This window comes from Sturnus vulgaris, chromosome 4, assembly GCF_052056855.1.
Source record: "Sturnus vulgaris isolate bStuVul1 chromosome 4, bStuVul1.hap1, whole genome shotgun sequence".
Lineage (NCBI taxonomy): Eukaryota > Metazoa > Chordata > Aves > Passeriformes > Sturnidae > Sturnus > Sturnus vulgaris.
Genome location: NC_142246.1, coordinates 41142565 through 41158128, shown reverse-complemented (window position 1 = coordinate 41158128; position 15564 = coordinate 41142565). Strand labels below are relative to the sequence as shown.

Genomic DNA, 15564 nt, shown 5'->3' with positions numbered 1-15564 from the left:
TCAGCTTTTCATGTAATTTCTTCATATACCCGCATTTCATGGTCAGTATTGTACCTTCCTAATACAAAAATATAAAAACTAGTATAGGAAATAGCAATGAATGGAAGAGGGGAATTAAATAAGTATTTTTCTAGTCCTTCACAGACCTAGGTACAGTTTTTAAATGTGAATGAATAGCTGGATTAACTATATTCAAGTATTTTTTCTTTTTTTTTTCCTTTTTTATTTTGTTTTTTGTTTAACTTTGAAATTCACCTCCATCTACACCTGCATTTGAAGAGGTTTTCTGCTGGTGCTGGACAAGCTGCAGAATCTGAAGCAGCCAGTGGCCTGCACTGCTCCTAGCAGGAGGTCTCTGTCTAGTTTGCAGAGACAGGTGGAGTGTGCCAATGCCCACCAGTCACAAGGTCCTGCATCTTGACTTCTCTTTTTCCTTGGACACCTGAAAGGATGTGGTTACAGACTATGCTCCTTAATGTGTGTGCTCTTGCTTTCTATGTGCAGGCACTTCAAAGTAAAAGGTTAACATTTTTCCTACCACTTTTTTTCTCAATAAAATAACATAACACATTCACTAGCACTGCCTTTGGAATTCTTTTTTCTGCAGGCAACCTTTGTGATTATGATATGGAACATTATTTGTCTTGGATGCACTATAGGCATACTGTTTCCATAGAGACGTTCTGCTATTCATCTCTAAATGACACATGGACAGACATTTATGTTAAAATGATTGATAAATAGTGCTTTCCTAGCCTTACTGAATCCATATGACTGACAATTTATTCTCCAGAGAAATAAAGTAAGCTCTCATTATGGATAATGCAGATTTGATTTGCAAAATATGAAGCATTACTTTAGAAGGCTCGTGCTGTGTTTGTAAGGAGATCAGTTTGGGCTGCCATCTGGAAACTGTACTTCAAGAGTACAGAGAGAAATGTTTGCTTCGTGACTAAACATGCTGACTAATAGTCTGTGCTCTGACTGGTCTGGATCAAATCCTTACAGGGAAATCTGCAAAGATCTCTTCTTGATATCATGTACAAGATTTATTTTCCTACTTGATTTTGGTTGCCAAAATCAACACAGAGGCTTCCAGACCAACAGGTGGTAATTTTTGTGCTTGAGAAAAATAAAAACCTGGATGCCCTGACAGGGCTCGGTGGTTTCCTTGCCTTGCTGCACACCACAGGGCCAGCAGCTGTTGCATGGCCTCGAAATGCCCCTGCCTTCCCTGAAATGCTTGCCCAGCTCTGCAGGTGCCTGCAGCCCTCAGCCCTCAGCCCTGTGGAAGCCTCCAGCAGCCACGGAGACCTCAGGAGAAAGAGGAGCTGCAAGGAGGCCATGCTGCCCCCTCTGTGAGCAGCCCCATCTTGGAACCATGTCCGTGTTCCTGTTTGGTATGTGTTTGGGTATGTGTTTTGGTGTGTGTCCTGTGTTCATGTTTGGCAAATGCTGCCAAAACTTGGGTGCCTCCTCTGGAATACAAGTCCTGTGATGACTAAACACCCCTGTGGGGCTATTTAGCCTGGAGAAGAGGAGGCTCAGGGGAGACCTTACTGCTCTCTACAAACTACCTGAAGGTAGCCAGGTGAGGATTGGCCCCTTCTCCCAAGCAGCCAGCAACAGGATGAGTGGACACAGCCTCAAGCTCAGCTTGGGGAGGTTTAGGTTGGACATTAGGAAGAATTTCCTCACAGAAAACATTGCAATATACTGCCTAGGGAGGTGGTGGAGTCACCAGCCCTGGAGGTGGTGAAGACTGGATGTGACAGCAGGTGATTAAACACTGGAATGGACTTTCCAAGGAGGTGCTTAAGACGGGATGTGGCACTTAGTGCACTCATGGTCTACCTGACATGGTAGCCTTGACTCATAGGTTGGACTCGATGATCTCCAGAGGTCTTTTCCAACCTCACTGATTCTGTGACTGTTCAGTTGCGGTCACAGCACCGGCCCGTTGAGGCCACAGCTGCACTTCTACTAGGGAGGGAACTGTCTCATCCGAGCGCTTACGGCCGGGAAGACCAAAAGTGCTTTTATTACGACACGAGTGCATTAATTTAAGTTTTCTCTTAGTGATTCTTCCCCGCCAGGTGGGAAGCCGGCGCCCTGGAACACCCCCTCCGCCATGACAGCGAGACAAAGGCACTCGAACACCGCCCCCCGCTCCCGAAGGGGGAAGAAGAGGCCAGTGGGAAGAGGCGGAGGGAAGCAGGCGGATGGAAGCAGGCGGATGGAGGCGGGCCGAGGCGCGGGGCGGTGCGGGCGCAGGCGCGGATCCCGGCGGGAGTGAGCGCGGAGGGGCGTGGGCGGCGGGGCTGCGGCCGCACGGAGGGACGGGCCCCGGAATCTCTCGGTATGGGCCCATTCCCTCCAGCTTCCGCCCCGCAGAGGAGTGCCCTAAAACTTTCCGCGGCGCCGAGCCGGGCACAGGGCGCTGGGGGAAGGAAGGCGTGCGGCTGGAGCGGGTCTCGGGTGTCCCCTCGGGGTGCGGTGCCGAGCAGCCGCCGCCCTGCCGCGGCGGTCGGGCCCGAGGGCTGGGCCATGTCCCCCGCCCGCTGTCCGGGCCTGCCCCGCCGCAGTCGGGTGGCGCAGGGCGGTGGCGTCAGTGAAGCCACGGCGGCCCCGGCGGAGCTCTCAGCTGGGCGTTTTCCTTGTTCCGTGGTAGCACTTAGTGAAAACAGTGCTTGAAGAACGTCTTTTGAAAGAGATCATCTCAGGAAAGCAAAGATACGTTTCTTGAGCAAGGGTCCAGTCAAGGGTTATGGTGTCACTTGGGGACTTTGATATGAGCCACCTCGAACCCATAGGAGTGTCCTAAGTTAAGGGTGAAAGTATCCACATAGATAATAGGAGAAATATGCGAATGAATAGTCAATGTGACATGCAACATTTAAAAATACCCACTCAATTAGCAAAGAGGTTCTTTGTAACCTTAGCAACAATTTGGATCACCATTGATGTGAAAGCTCTCAAAGACAGGGCCTCTTGATTTTGTCCCTGTCTGCAGAGATCAATGTGTTGCTGTTGCAATAAGCGGGCATCGTGATTTGTTGTGGGTGTCATATTTCTGAGGCAAGTGTGGAGATGCAGAGCACAACACTCCAGTGGGGTGAACCAGTGAACTTAGTAGGAAAAAAGCAATGCATGTCAGCAATATTCCAACGTCCAACAGCAAAAATGTTTTTTTTTTTCTGCTGCTGAGAATCCTGAAGTGCCTTTCGCTTAGGGCAACTTAGGGGGAAAAAAGCCTTCAATAACAGTATCAATTGCAGTTGCCTTTGCTTGAGTTTCAGAAACTCAAAAAAGGGGTAGCAGCTTCAGCATTTGGCATTTGTTCTGGTTTGGCATTACCTCTTAAGTCTTTGGAGGCACATATGCAAGTCCATCTGGCAATAACATAGGATTGAAGAGGAGAGGCTTTTAGTGAACTCGCAGAAGCTTTCTGATATGGAAAGTATGTAGAAAAAATACAGTCAACTAATGCTGTGTGGCAATTGTTTGCTCCTGACATTTGATCATACAATGTTAGAATTATTAGATTGGAAGGGATCTCTGGAGGTCATTGGTTCAATTCCCTGCTTAAAGTAGTGCTGCCATCAAAGTTAGATCAGGTTACTTCAGGCCCTGCCTGATTAAGCTTTCTCTTGAAGAATTTAAAATTCAGTTGAAAGCTGGGTGCGAAATTTAGCCAAATTTGGAACAAAGTGTCCCAAGTTTTGGAAAGTTACAGAGTTCTAAGCAGTGTGAATCAAGCATACTCTTAGTTAAGTGGAAGTTGTGTTTCCTCTCCGTGTTTGGGGTGATGATTCTGGTTCTCCAATTGTGCAAAAGTCTTCATTGTGCACAATATAGGGATTTTTGGAAGATAGGAAACAAGCAGAAAAATATATTGCCCTGCAGCACAGTTCTCTTAAGAGATACAAAATTGAAATATTTTTGAAGTAATATTTCTCTGTGCAAAACTAAAAAGACTGATAAACCACTTTAAATAAATAAGTCATTATGCAGGTAAGATACTAACAGCCTTTGAAATTTGAAGGCAAAAGTGGTGATTTCTGCATTCACAGAGCTGCAGTGTAATCGGTTTTATTTCTACATCCTTAACAGCATGAAGGTCTCCTGGGCAAAACCCAACTCTTGTGCCTTACTTGTCCACTAGATGAATTAAATGTATTTACTCAGTGAGTAAAGTTTGATGGAATGAAGAAAGCTGATGTCAGTCTTTATGTGTATTAATCTATTTATTTATCTGTTCACAGCATGTCACAGTGTATCCTGTGAAGTCAAGTCTTGGAAGAAGTCGTAGCATTATTATTTGCTCTGCCCAGTGTCTACAGGTCCTGGGTGAGACATACTTTGTAGAAGAGTCTTAAATACAGTGGAGAGTTCTTGGAGAAGCTTATCCTATATGTAGGAAAGATGAAGAGTGAGGGAAAAAAAAAGATAATATTAATGGAAACAGCTGTGCCATTTTAGTGATGTGTCTTTTAAATGTCATCACCATTTCTCTTAAGTACTCAAGTTTAAAAGACATTGACATCTTTCAAGGGGAAGAATTCTAGAGATTAAATTGCTATGTTAGTTGTGGAATCAAACTTTTCATCTGCTAATGTGAATAATTTCAGCAATCACTGATGGCCCTGCTGAAATTGTGGATAAAAGCATAACCTCAGCAGATACAGTTCTCAGTGCCCTAAGGACTGTGGAGAAGGTAAGACTATGTAAAATAAGATGAAAGAATATTCAGCAACTCAGTTCTTGCGCAGAGAGTATAGTTACAAGACCTTTTACAAGACTGGGCAAAATTTCCACTATCCTATTTCAGCTTTTTTTCTCCAGGCAGTAGCTAGTCCACCTACCATGGGGAAAGGCAAACTGCACTGGGATGGTTTTTGATTCAGTGTAAAAAGCATTACTTTGATCAGACAATTTCATGTGTATTGCTGCACAGCATATTAAGTGTCCTATTGCCATTTGAAGTTACATTTCCAAATGCTTTTCTTATGTGTAGTCTTTTTTGTGTTGCATTAAGGTTATGTACACAACGTTCACGTTGTTTTGATTGTCCTCAAAGACACAATTTCTGTCAAAGTTATACTCCATATCAAAAGTATATGTGTAGTGCATCTGTTGAGGGTAACCTCAAGATGACTTTGCCACTTTAAAAGAAGTCAGAGGTATTCTGGGATTAAAACAACCTTTGGCTTTCTTATTATCAGTATGTGGAATGAACAAAGAAATTTTTGAGGCAGCTTCTCCCATTACTCCCCACAGTAAAATGGACCTTCATTCATATTCAGTATCAGCTAGAGCAATGCCTGTGGTTACCTTATGATTCCATACTAGTCTCACTGTGGCATCTATAGAATCTCTGCACCTGTTTCTGACTTCTTGACAATGGGTCTGCTATAACTGCTTCTGCCAGTTAAGATCTTGTCTAACCCCATTTTTTCACACACCTCAGTGTGACCCACCCCCCCCCACTTTGGCTACAGGAATAAGGAATATTCTGATCGCATCTCACTAAAGTGTCAGTGCTTCCCATAACCCTCACAGATTTAAGTCCTCATAACCTTTGAGTGTACCTTTGCATTCATTTTTTGTGTCTTCAGATAAAACATACAATATTGGGGTTTTTTTGTTTATCTGTTCTTAAGTCACTTTATTCATGTTTTATGGCAAGTTTTCATGGGGTTCTACATGAACCTTTTCTACATGAACCTCTTTGCAGTTCATTTCAGCTTTGAGAGATTCGTATGTATGGTCCTTTAAGTTTCAAATTTCTAAACAAGGTTGGTATTAATCAATAGTCTACATACTTAATTCCACTCTTTGATTCCAGATTCTGTCAGGATCTACAGCAAAACAACTCCACAAAAAGAAGCACCTTCAGTACAAAGATGAATATCGGGAAAGCTTACAGTGCTGCTAACATCAGCAATGGAACAGATCTAGCTATTGGCTTTACCTCTTCCACAGTAGCTGTCCTTCTATTTGGGACAAACTTTGTGCCTGTCAAGAAATTTGATACTGGTGATGGTAAACTGAATTGTATTCTTTTCTTTGGTTTGCTATTTTTGCCAAAAGGAATAATACTTTACCAGCAAATTACTAGAGTATCAAGGCCATCATCACAGCCTTAATCCAGAGAGTGCGTTTAATTTTGCCTTCCGTTGTTAGGGTATAAAGCAATAATACTGCTTCAGGGTGTGGCATATCTTTAGAAGAGCCTTTTTATAAGTTGTGCACTTTGACAGTGATAATGTACATTTCACGAGAGTTTCACAATGGAAAGTGAAATGTACTTTGGTAATACTTTTGTGGGGATTCTTGGATGCATATGGTGTTATTTATAAATAAGGTAAGAGCTGTTGGACTTTGAAGCATTGCCTTTCAATTGAAGCATTGCCTTTCAATTGTGCACCTAACATAAAAACGAAAACTGGAATTTTAGTAGTTTTTATTTGGTGGCTTGGTAAGCGGAAACAATCATTCCTATTTTCTACTTGGAATATTGTCACTTTACTAGGTTGGTGTTAAATTTTCATGTTAATATGAAGCATAACCAATTACCAGATCTGTAGATTAATAAATCTGCCATTATGTTATTGCAATATAGTACCTGCATTGCAGGTTGGATATAGCCTCTGCTCTTCATGCCAAATATGACCCTAACAAGACAAGCTTGGACTTTGAAGGGAAAGTCTTAGCACAGCTAGCATAAAGTTGACTGGTTTGCCTAGTCGATCCATCAAAAATCTACGGAGGTAGAAGAGATCTGTCACTGACCATCCTCAGTGTCCGGGATTACTGGAAAAGCTTGAGCTTTGAAAAAGTTTCATCCTGTGCAGTCTGTGCTAGCAGCTACTGGGGTGGTGGGAGAAGTTTGCAGCAACTGATTATCATCTTTGTCAGAAATCCACCAAAATTTTCATGTGTTTAAGAATCAGGGCTTGTGCAAACTTTGTCTAGCAAAGTGTCTTTTGCAGCTCTGTAGGAAGAATGCTTGATAAGGAAAAGATTAACCAAATTATAACCCACCCTAAAAATACATCCCTTGAGTAAATTGTAACAGGGTTCCCTGACATTCACAAAGGTGGTGGCCACCTTTTTGATTTTTTTCTCTACTATTGTATCAATTCTGTTAAGAGATTCACACATACAGTATTCTACAAATACCCTATTGTGTGCATTTGATTTTTCCACAGGCATGTTCTTCCAGTGGATTCTCTGTGCCTCCATATGGATAGTTTCTTTGGTGGTCAATTTGATCCAGAATTGCCCCCGGTTTTGGCCTCTGGCTATGGTTGGAGGTTTTGTGTGGGCTACAGGTGAGGATAAAGAGATTGAAATTTTTTAAACTTTTCCATATATGAGATAGTAGTTATTTTATAGTTACTCAGTTCTTTAAAGCCTCACTCATAATGGAACTGTATCCTTATACTTACCTTATACTGTTTTATTATGCTTTTTCTGTAAGAGGCAAATTCACACCAAAAATAATGTTTAAAATTATATGGAGGAAAAATCTGTGTTCAGTGTATTTATTTTTTGAAAACACTGTTTCTTACTACCTTGTAGCTTCCTAAATTTCTTTGCATTCCAACCAGGCACAGAACCTAAAGCAAACATATACAAGATGGCATTCTGTTTTTTAACTGATTTCCATTTTGGTTTTTGTATTTCAGGCAATGTTACAGTTGTTCCTATTGTTAAAACTATTGGCTTAGCTCTTGGTCTTTTGATATGGGCTTCTTTTAATTTGCTGACAGGTTGGGCAAGTTCAAGGTAGGCATGTTTTAAATCTTAAGTCATTAATTAATTAATAACATAATTAATGTTTCCAAGTCTTCATTAATAACGGCAGTGAAAACTCACCTGTAGAATCAGAGTCAGGCTGGAAAAAACCTTTAACATCATCAACTCCAGCCATTAACATAACACTGCCAAGTCTACCATTAAAGAGTATTTATCCTATGTATTAAAACTTTTTCCTCATCAGTGGAAAGTACTCAGGTTATCTGTTTTCGTTTTCTGTATTTCCTCTGTATTAATAGAAATAAAATGCCCAGTGATGTTATTGAGTCGATAAATAATGTGTTTCTTAATGTAAAATGAGTATGTATTTGTATTTTTTTCTTCTACAGTCTAATCCAATAAAATAATTTAACTTCTGTTTTTAAATATACATATTTTTAAAAATGCATGTTAAATTAAATGTTGTTTTTGTAAAGTAGAAATAACTTTTTGCAAGCCAACTGGAGCACTGATCTAATACTGAAAATATATACTTAAGCAGAATTATTTACATGAGTCAAGACTTCAAAGGCTAGGTTACAATTTAACTATTTGTACAAAGTCATTTAAGTGAAACTGGTTAAATATTCCAGGTTTGGTTGGTTTGGAATTGACCCAGAAGAGGTATCAAGACCAATCTTAAATTATATTGGGGCTGGACTTTCGCTTATAAGGTAGAAATTGAGTCTTATAATGAATATATCTTATGTAAAATATATATTTAATAACCACCATGATGATTTAACAAGAGAACAATTATAATGAAGAATTTTTAGCAAATCAATTTACTTCCAAATTGATGAGCTGTCCATAACTAGCTGGTCAATGTTCATGTATAAATAGACATGTTATCCAGTACAGGGGTGAAAGGGTTATCCACAAACACAGAAATATATTTTTATTCTGGTAGACATGTTCAAGTCAAAGCAGAGATGCTATTCTAATGGTTCACTTTCCCCAATTCCTGTCAGAGGACTGACTAAAAGAATCTTGTTGAGAAAACCTCCAATTTCTGATCTCATTTCACTCAGGGGTACAAATCTTAATCTCCTCACAACAGAATGTGCCACAGAACCCCTTCCCTAGTACTTTGGGGTCCATCAAAGGCCAGAGGCTTCGTGTGTTTTCCTGTCTGTAATAGCTCTGTGTCATGTGAGTTTTAAGCCACACTTCCAAATCCTACGCAGTGTCTTCCTTCAAGATATTTGGAAGGACTTTATGCTTTCTTTTTGCGTGTTTGCCCTTTGTATGAATGCATACATTTTGGTCCAAACACAGAGGAAAGAGGATCTTTGTTATTTAGCAGGGTTCTTGCTTTCCAGCTGGGTGGCTGGGAAGATGGTCCTAAATCCTAACAGCTTACTGTAAGCATGCTGACAGAACATGAACATAAAGCCTTTCAGAAAAGGAGGGTATTAAGAGCATGGAGATAAGCCATTTCTGAGTGGTGGGAGAGAGCTTCTGCCTTAGAGTCATGATTTTTGCTTCCACTTTTATTCTCTGCTAAGAGTCTGCAGCTTTGTATCCATTCCAGTTACATGTGGCACATGATTTTGGGAGGTACTGAGAAAATAGTTGCAGTACTGCTATTCCTGCCTGATTAATTCGTGCAGCTCACCACCTGCTTCCTGTTTCTAAGATACCATGGAGGAGTGACCAACAGGGAGGGAGATTGTGAGCAAACATGTTTTCCTGGCAAACTGCACAAAGCCTGTGTATGTTGCTCTGGAGCTCAGAAGCAGGCTTTTCATTTTAGCCTCCTGTGTGGAATCTGTATGCTTCCTCTGGAGGAAACTGACATCCTTTTATACCTATGTTTACTCTGTCAGTAAGAGATGAGTCCTTCTTCAAATGGAAACGTTCTTTTCACAGCTAGGAAAAGAAACTCCTAGATCATTAAAATGTTTTCCATAAAAGTAAAAATCAGATCTTTCCAATTCTGATTGCATGTATTTAGCTGATCTCCTGGAGGTGGGGTTAAGAGTAGTAATATTACCCTTTCTTCTCCATTTTATTCACTTAATGCAGCACTGAGCAATATCCCTTTTCCTTCTGCATGCTCACAAGGCCCTGTAGCATCAGTATTCCTTCCCTCACGTATGATGGAAGACTAAAAATTAACATTATTCCATGAGTATAAAGGCCATTCTGTGCAGGTTTAAGCTGTTCCATATAGAATTTTCAAGTATGTGTTCCATTTATGTGTGGTTTGGTACAAAAGGGCACTGTTAGCTGAAGCATCTGTTGTTAATGTGGTTGTAACTAGACACTGTTAAAAGAAGATGTTTCAATCACATACATAAGAAGAAAGATCTATAAAGTGATTAAAAAACTGATTTATTTACTTTCACTTAGGTTGTCAGCTAAGTTAAATTAATAACTTAAAATTATTACATTTCTATCTTTCATATATACATAATCATAGTAAGTTATGACTTTAAGGCAAATGCATTTTTAAATATACTGCAGTGACTCTAGGGTAATAATGAAAACAAAGGAATATGCCTCAAAATAAAACTTTTGTCTCTGGACACTAAATGTTATGTCTTTATGATCTGACATGGTATTTATTGGTGTATTTTTCTCTTCTGAGTGCTGTTATATTTCTTTTTATAAAAACTGAAGTCCAGAGTTCTTCAGCTTCATTAGAAAGCACACCTTTACTAAGAGAAAGTGTAAGTACTCTACAGTTGTTATTTTACAGCAGTGAAAATATGTAATATCCATTTTAAAACAAAAAATGTGTTTGTTAGTCAGGTTTGCTAAGATTTATGGTAGTCTACATAAAACAACATAGATATGTGCTGAATGTGTCTTAATATGTGGATCTTTGATATCATTTTGAAGATTAGCAACAGAAGAGGTATTCTCAAGTGTTCTTTCTTGTTTGTCAGCTTTAGATGGCTTAGAAAGTCCTTCTTTATGATGGAGATTTATATAAAAGTGTATTACTTTCTTATATGAGAAAGAGGAAGCAATTTCAATTAAATGTTAGCTGTGAAGCTGTGAGGGTGCTTAGGTGAAAGGCCAGGTTTTTGCCTGGTTGCAGAGCCAGGTGACTGTCATCATCAGCTGTGGCACAGGCTGGAGGCCAGTGAGGGGTGTACCAGATTGGCTGTCACTCCTTAGGGAGCACAAAGTATGCCAGGAGAGCCAGAGAACCACAGGCTCCTCCTACAGTTCTACCTTAGTGTTAGAGGTCGGTGCTCAGTGGCCACCTGAACAAAGAGCCCTGAGAGTTTTCTAGCTGTGCTCAGTGCTCACTAGAGGTTCCAGTCTACCAGACTGAATCACATAAGATGCTTTAAGAACTTGCACATTTTAAGAAGTCAGACTAAATTAAATTTGCATGAAAACTCTTGGTTTTTGCAGTCTATTAATGTTTCTGAAGATACCACTGAGGACTCATGGGTGAACAAACTTTCTCCAGCAAAACGGAGACTCATGTAAGTTGCTAACAGTTCTTTTGCTGGTGCATAGAGAGTAGCCAGAGAAAGTAAACACAGTGTAAGAGCAAAATTTATGTCCTGTGGTTTCCTAGCAAAGTCACACACTAATAAATAACAGGTTTTTTACATACTAATGTAGGGTGCAAATCTATATATGAATAGTTGCACAACTATTTATATTATTCCATTGGCACTGTCGAGTGTGTCTAACCCTACCAATTAAGTATTAGGTAGTACTGTGAAAGGTATCATTTGGCAAGGTAAGTATGAACTCAGTAATTACAGAGCTGGGTTTTAGCACCCAGTTGATTACCAATCCAGCATAGAAAAAACCTTTGCTAATGACATGCTTCCAGGTGTGTTTTCCAAGCGAATACAGCTGGAAAAGGCATAGCAGTATGGTAAGGAGACAGTAAAAATGCTCCAAAGTGGAAGCAAGCTATCGAGAAGCCAGTGTGGGGAGTGGAGACTGCCAAGAGCACAGCAATCTGGAGATGGAGAAGGGGAATGAAGAGGCAATGAACCTGGGAAGTTATAAAGAATATATAGATTGCAACAACAAAGGTGAGGGTGGGAGCATTTTAAATTTAATTTTTGTTTGTTGTCCCCTAGCTCTGCTTTTAGGAAATCCTAGTTATTGTCATTAATCTAGATTGCTGGCTTTTGCAGCAGGAATTGTCTGTGTTACTTGGCTACAAAGTAGAGGAAAACTAGGTGAACCATTTCTCTACTAGAAAATAAAAATGTGCTACAATGTATTATTTTTATAGCTAGCAATTTTTATATGATGCACAGTTTTTACCTGCAGTTTTGGGCTTACATGTGTTGTCTACTTCCTTAACTCATGCAAGGTTGTTTTCTCCAATTTTTATTCTTTATAAAGAGGCTGTGGCCTGGCCGTAGTAGCTGGAATACTCTACGGTTCCAGTTTCGTACCAGTACTTTACATCAAGGACCATGGAAGAAGAAATGGAACTGTATACACAGGAGCAAGTCAGTTTGGTAAGGGCTAATAGATCACTTCTACTTCATTTCATCATTGTTCTGCTTTTTTGAAGGCATAGGGTGAAATTCTTGGTATGCCTGAAAATATACCATGACAATTTTATCAGTTCTGCATTACTTTAGATGTTGTCATAATCATAGCCCTAGCACTCCCTTTTTCTCAATGTTGAATTACACCATAAAAAACATTGAGAAACAGCCCAAAGACTACCATACTTAATTCACAGGTATGTTTCTGAAGGCATTAAATACTAGCATTCTCAAAATAGAGTTTTCATGAGTGGAGAATGAGTTAAACAAGGGCATAAGCTTGCCAATTGCCAACAGCAATAAAGGAAGAGAAAATTGATCATAACTGATGAGGAGAGCAGATATGTAACAACATAGGTAATTAAAACCATGTTGTTTTTTAAATTGAAACTGTTTAACATAAGCCTAACTGACATTTTCAAACAACATTCCCCCAGAAATATTTTCCTTGAGATTCAGGTTATACTCTATCAGGTAATGCCTGCAGCATTATACCTTAAGAGCAAAGTACTGCTGAGAACACATAATGTTGCCATTATCATATACAATTTCTCATGAATACTGCAATGTATATATTCCCCAGCCAGGCAAAACAGATGTTGTCATTACCATAGCTGCCTTTCCTGTGGAGCATTTACAGCTCCACAGGGACAAGGATCACCTTGCTACATGCTTCTGCTTAACCATGCTGGAAATACTCTCTTAGCACATGCAAAATCCATAAAGAATTCTTTGTTGTTCATAATTATAATTATTAATTAAAAATTATAGTGATCAAAATTGTGATACATCCTTCAAGATTTGAAAAGGACAAAACTGATCTATATTTAGCTTACATAGTCTGTGCAGTTGTCCTGCCCTTAAATGTGCAGAACAAAACAAGGATGCAAGAATGCCAGAACATAATTACAACCTCACTTGACCATCTACAATTATGTAAAATACCCACCCCAGTTTTGTTGCCTCACCTGAGGATTTTCTCAAGGTTTTATTAAATTAATTCAGGAATATGTAATAGAGTTCTGAAAATAACACCTTACAGAAATGCTTAGAAGCCTATTATAAGTCAACACGGCATTTAGTTCGTCTTTAATAGGTGTCATTGATTGTGAGCATGCACAGTTAGACTGGCAGCTACATTCAGCATAACGAGATTTGAATTTGAATTCTTAGGCGTAGCACCTTTAGGCATTTCTGTCTATATGAATGTTATGAGTGAAAATACTTTATTTTAATTAATAATTGGTGTTTTGACTAACATTTTGTAGTTTCTCTTTCAGATTTAGATTATGTTTTTGCACACTTCAGTGGAATATTTCTTACAAGTACAATCTACTTTTTGATCTACTGTGCAGTCAAGAAAAATAAACCTTGTCTTTATCCCCAAGCCATATTGCCAGGTATGACTGGTTCTTAAATTAGCAATTCATTTCAGCTATTTTTTATGACCATTTTGCAATGATTAGTTCAAGTTGTGTGTTAGAATTGTGGTTCACCTTTCAAGTATCTTCATTTGACTTCTTGTTTCTTTTGAAAGAGCACTTCTATTAGGTTCATTAATTATGGTTAGGAGACAGTGATAACTTTTGTTCTAATCTGAAACTAGAACAAAGTGACACTGCAGATTTTCAAAAACTCTTTGCCGGAGTGGAGAGCACATTGCCCAGAAAATAATGATCTTTAATTAATTTGCTACTTCAGTTGGAGTAGCTGATTTTTATCCTTTGAGCTTTGGTTTAGTTTGCCAGAGCCAGCTTGTTAAAGTAGTTAACATACTAAGATACGTATATACAATTGCTGTATTATGCTATAAGTATAAAACTTGCACAAACTGCTGCCTACACCTTGCTATACATGTTTTTGATTGGGATTTATTTTTCTAGGGTTTGTTTCTGGTGTGCTTTGGGCAATAGCCAATTGCTGCTGGTTCCTGGCCAATCACTATCTCAGTGCTGTCGTCAGCTTTCCAATAATTACTGCGGTAAGTATATAAAAAATAAAATCTCTAACTAGAATTAAAAATGAATGGGTTTTTTATCCCTCTGTTTTTGGAACTGAGTTGAAATTATGATGGGTCTAGAGCATTTTTAGTCGAAAGTATACAGTGCTTCCTGTGCTTGTCTGCACTAGTCTGGATTTTTAGGAATGTGAATGAATGTGCTAAGCACCATCTTGGTCAATGTCTAGCATAAGAAAAACCAGAAGAATTGAGAGTGTGAGTCTTCAGATTATGTAAAAGCCAAATCTTTGTAAACAAGAATTATATCATGTATATGTGTGTGTGTGTGTATATGTGTATGTGTATATATATATATAACTATTTAATTGAAGTGAATAAAAGAAGAGTTATTTTATGCTCTCATCCCAGGAAGTACATTTTGGTCTGGATGTTTCTGAATTTGTGAATTTTATCCCTTAGTACTCATTTTGCTTGATTAAGTCAGGCATTTTTTCTTTTTACAGTTCTTGAACAAATAGAACAGATTATGTACTACTGAAAATAATGTTCTTATGCAAATGTGTGGAAAATAGGTTGGCTCGTTCTGTCTCTGTTCTATTCCTGTTTATGATGTACCTTTAAAGCATAAATTCCAATTACTAGGTAAAAGTAAACTTTGCATTTACTCTCTTGACACTGCACTAGTTGGTGACGCAAAGGTGGCAAATGAGAGTTAATAAATATTAGGACCAAAGTTTTGCTTAACAGCTGTATTTTGGAAGCAAACTTATGAAAAAACCTTTAATAGGAATTAAGCTTTGCCTCAAGATGCAGTAAGTCAAAATATACTCTGCAGTATGCAATAAAAAAAAACTTGGGATCATTCTAATTAGAAATTGAAGGATTAATGGAAAGCAGCTTTAGTAATTTAGTTATCAGTATGCCTAAAGGGCAGGGATGTAAAATCACAAAATTAAAAATGTAGGGACAGCACTAATGAGAAACTCCCTATCTGGACCATAGGTTCAGAACTGCTGCTTTATTTCACCCTGGAGAAAATTTTTAGGGAGGTATTCATCACATCCCTTTAACACTTTGTTCCATTTTTTAAAGTGCATTCCTCTCACAACACACATTATCTAGAAAGTGAAATAGCCCCTCAAATAATAGTTGTCAATGTGACTAGGAAACAGCACCCACACATATATTCAGCATGAGACACTTTTTGCTGTCTATGTCTGTGTCCCATCAGCTGCATTGAGGATGAAGAGAGGAACATCACTGGCCAAACATCTGTCAAGTGTTTATCAGAACAGCTCTAGTGGGAAGCATTAACAG

At 39.1% G+C, this 15564-nt stretch overlaps 1 protein-coding gene across 8 annotated transcripts in view; it reads left to right on the top strand.

Annotated features, from left to right (window-relative positions):
* Positions 1-2277: 2277 nt before the first annotated feature.
* The window catches only part of TMEM144 (transmembrane protein 144), a 31549-nt gene continuing 18262 nt past the window's right edge, over positions 2278-15564 (top strand). The window contains exons 1-12 of one of the 8 annotated variants that reach the window (XM_088163660.1): positions 2278-2359; positions 4266-4350; positions 4632-4717; positions 5849-6045; positions 7215-7337; positions 7695-7794; positions 8397-8477; positions 10397-10478; positions 11176-11249; positions 12136-12254; positions 13556-13687; positions 14171-14268. In XM_088163660.1, the coding sequence (XP_088019786.1) occupies positions 5907-6045; positions 7215-7337; positions 7695-7794; positions 8397-8477; positions 10397-10478; positions 11176-11249; positions 12136-12254; positions 13556-13687; positions 14171-14268 (948 nt within the window). In that variant the 5' untranslated portion in view covers positions 2278-2359; positions 4266-4350; positions 4632-4717; positions 5849-5906. Of the gene's footprint in view, positions 2360-2613; positions 4718-5848; positions 6046-7214; positions 7338-7694; positions 7795-8396; positions 8478-10396; positions 10479-11175; positions 11250-12135; positions 12255-13555; positions 13688-14170; positions 14269-15564 lie in introns of those variants that run through there. The other 7 variants (XM_088163661.1, XM_088163658.1, XM_088163664.1 and 4 more) reach the window with 7 other exon arrangements.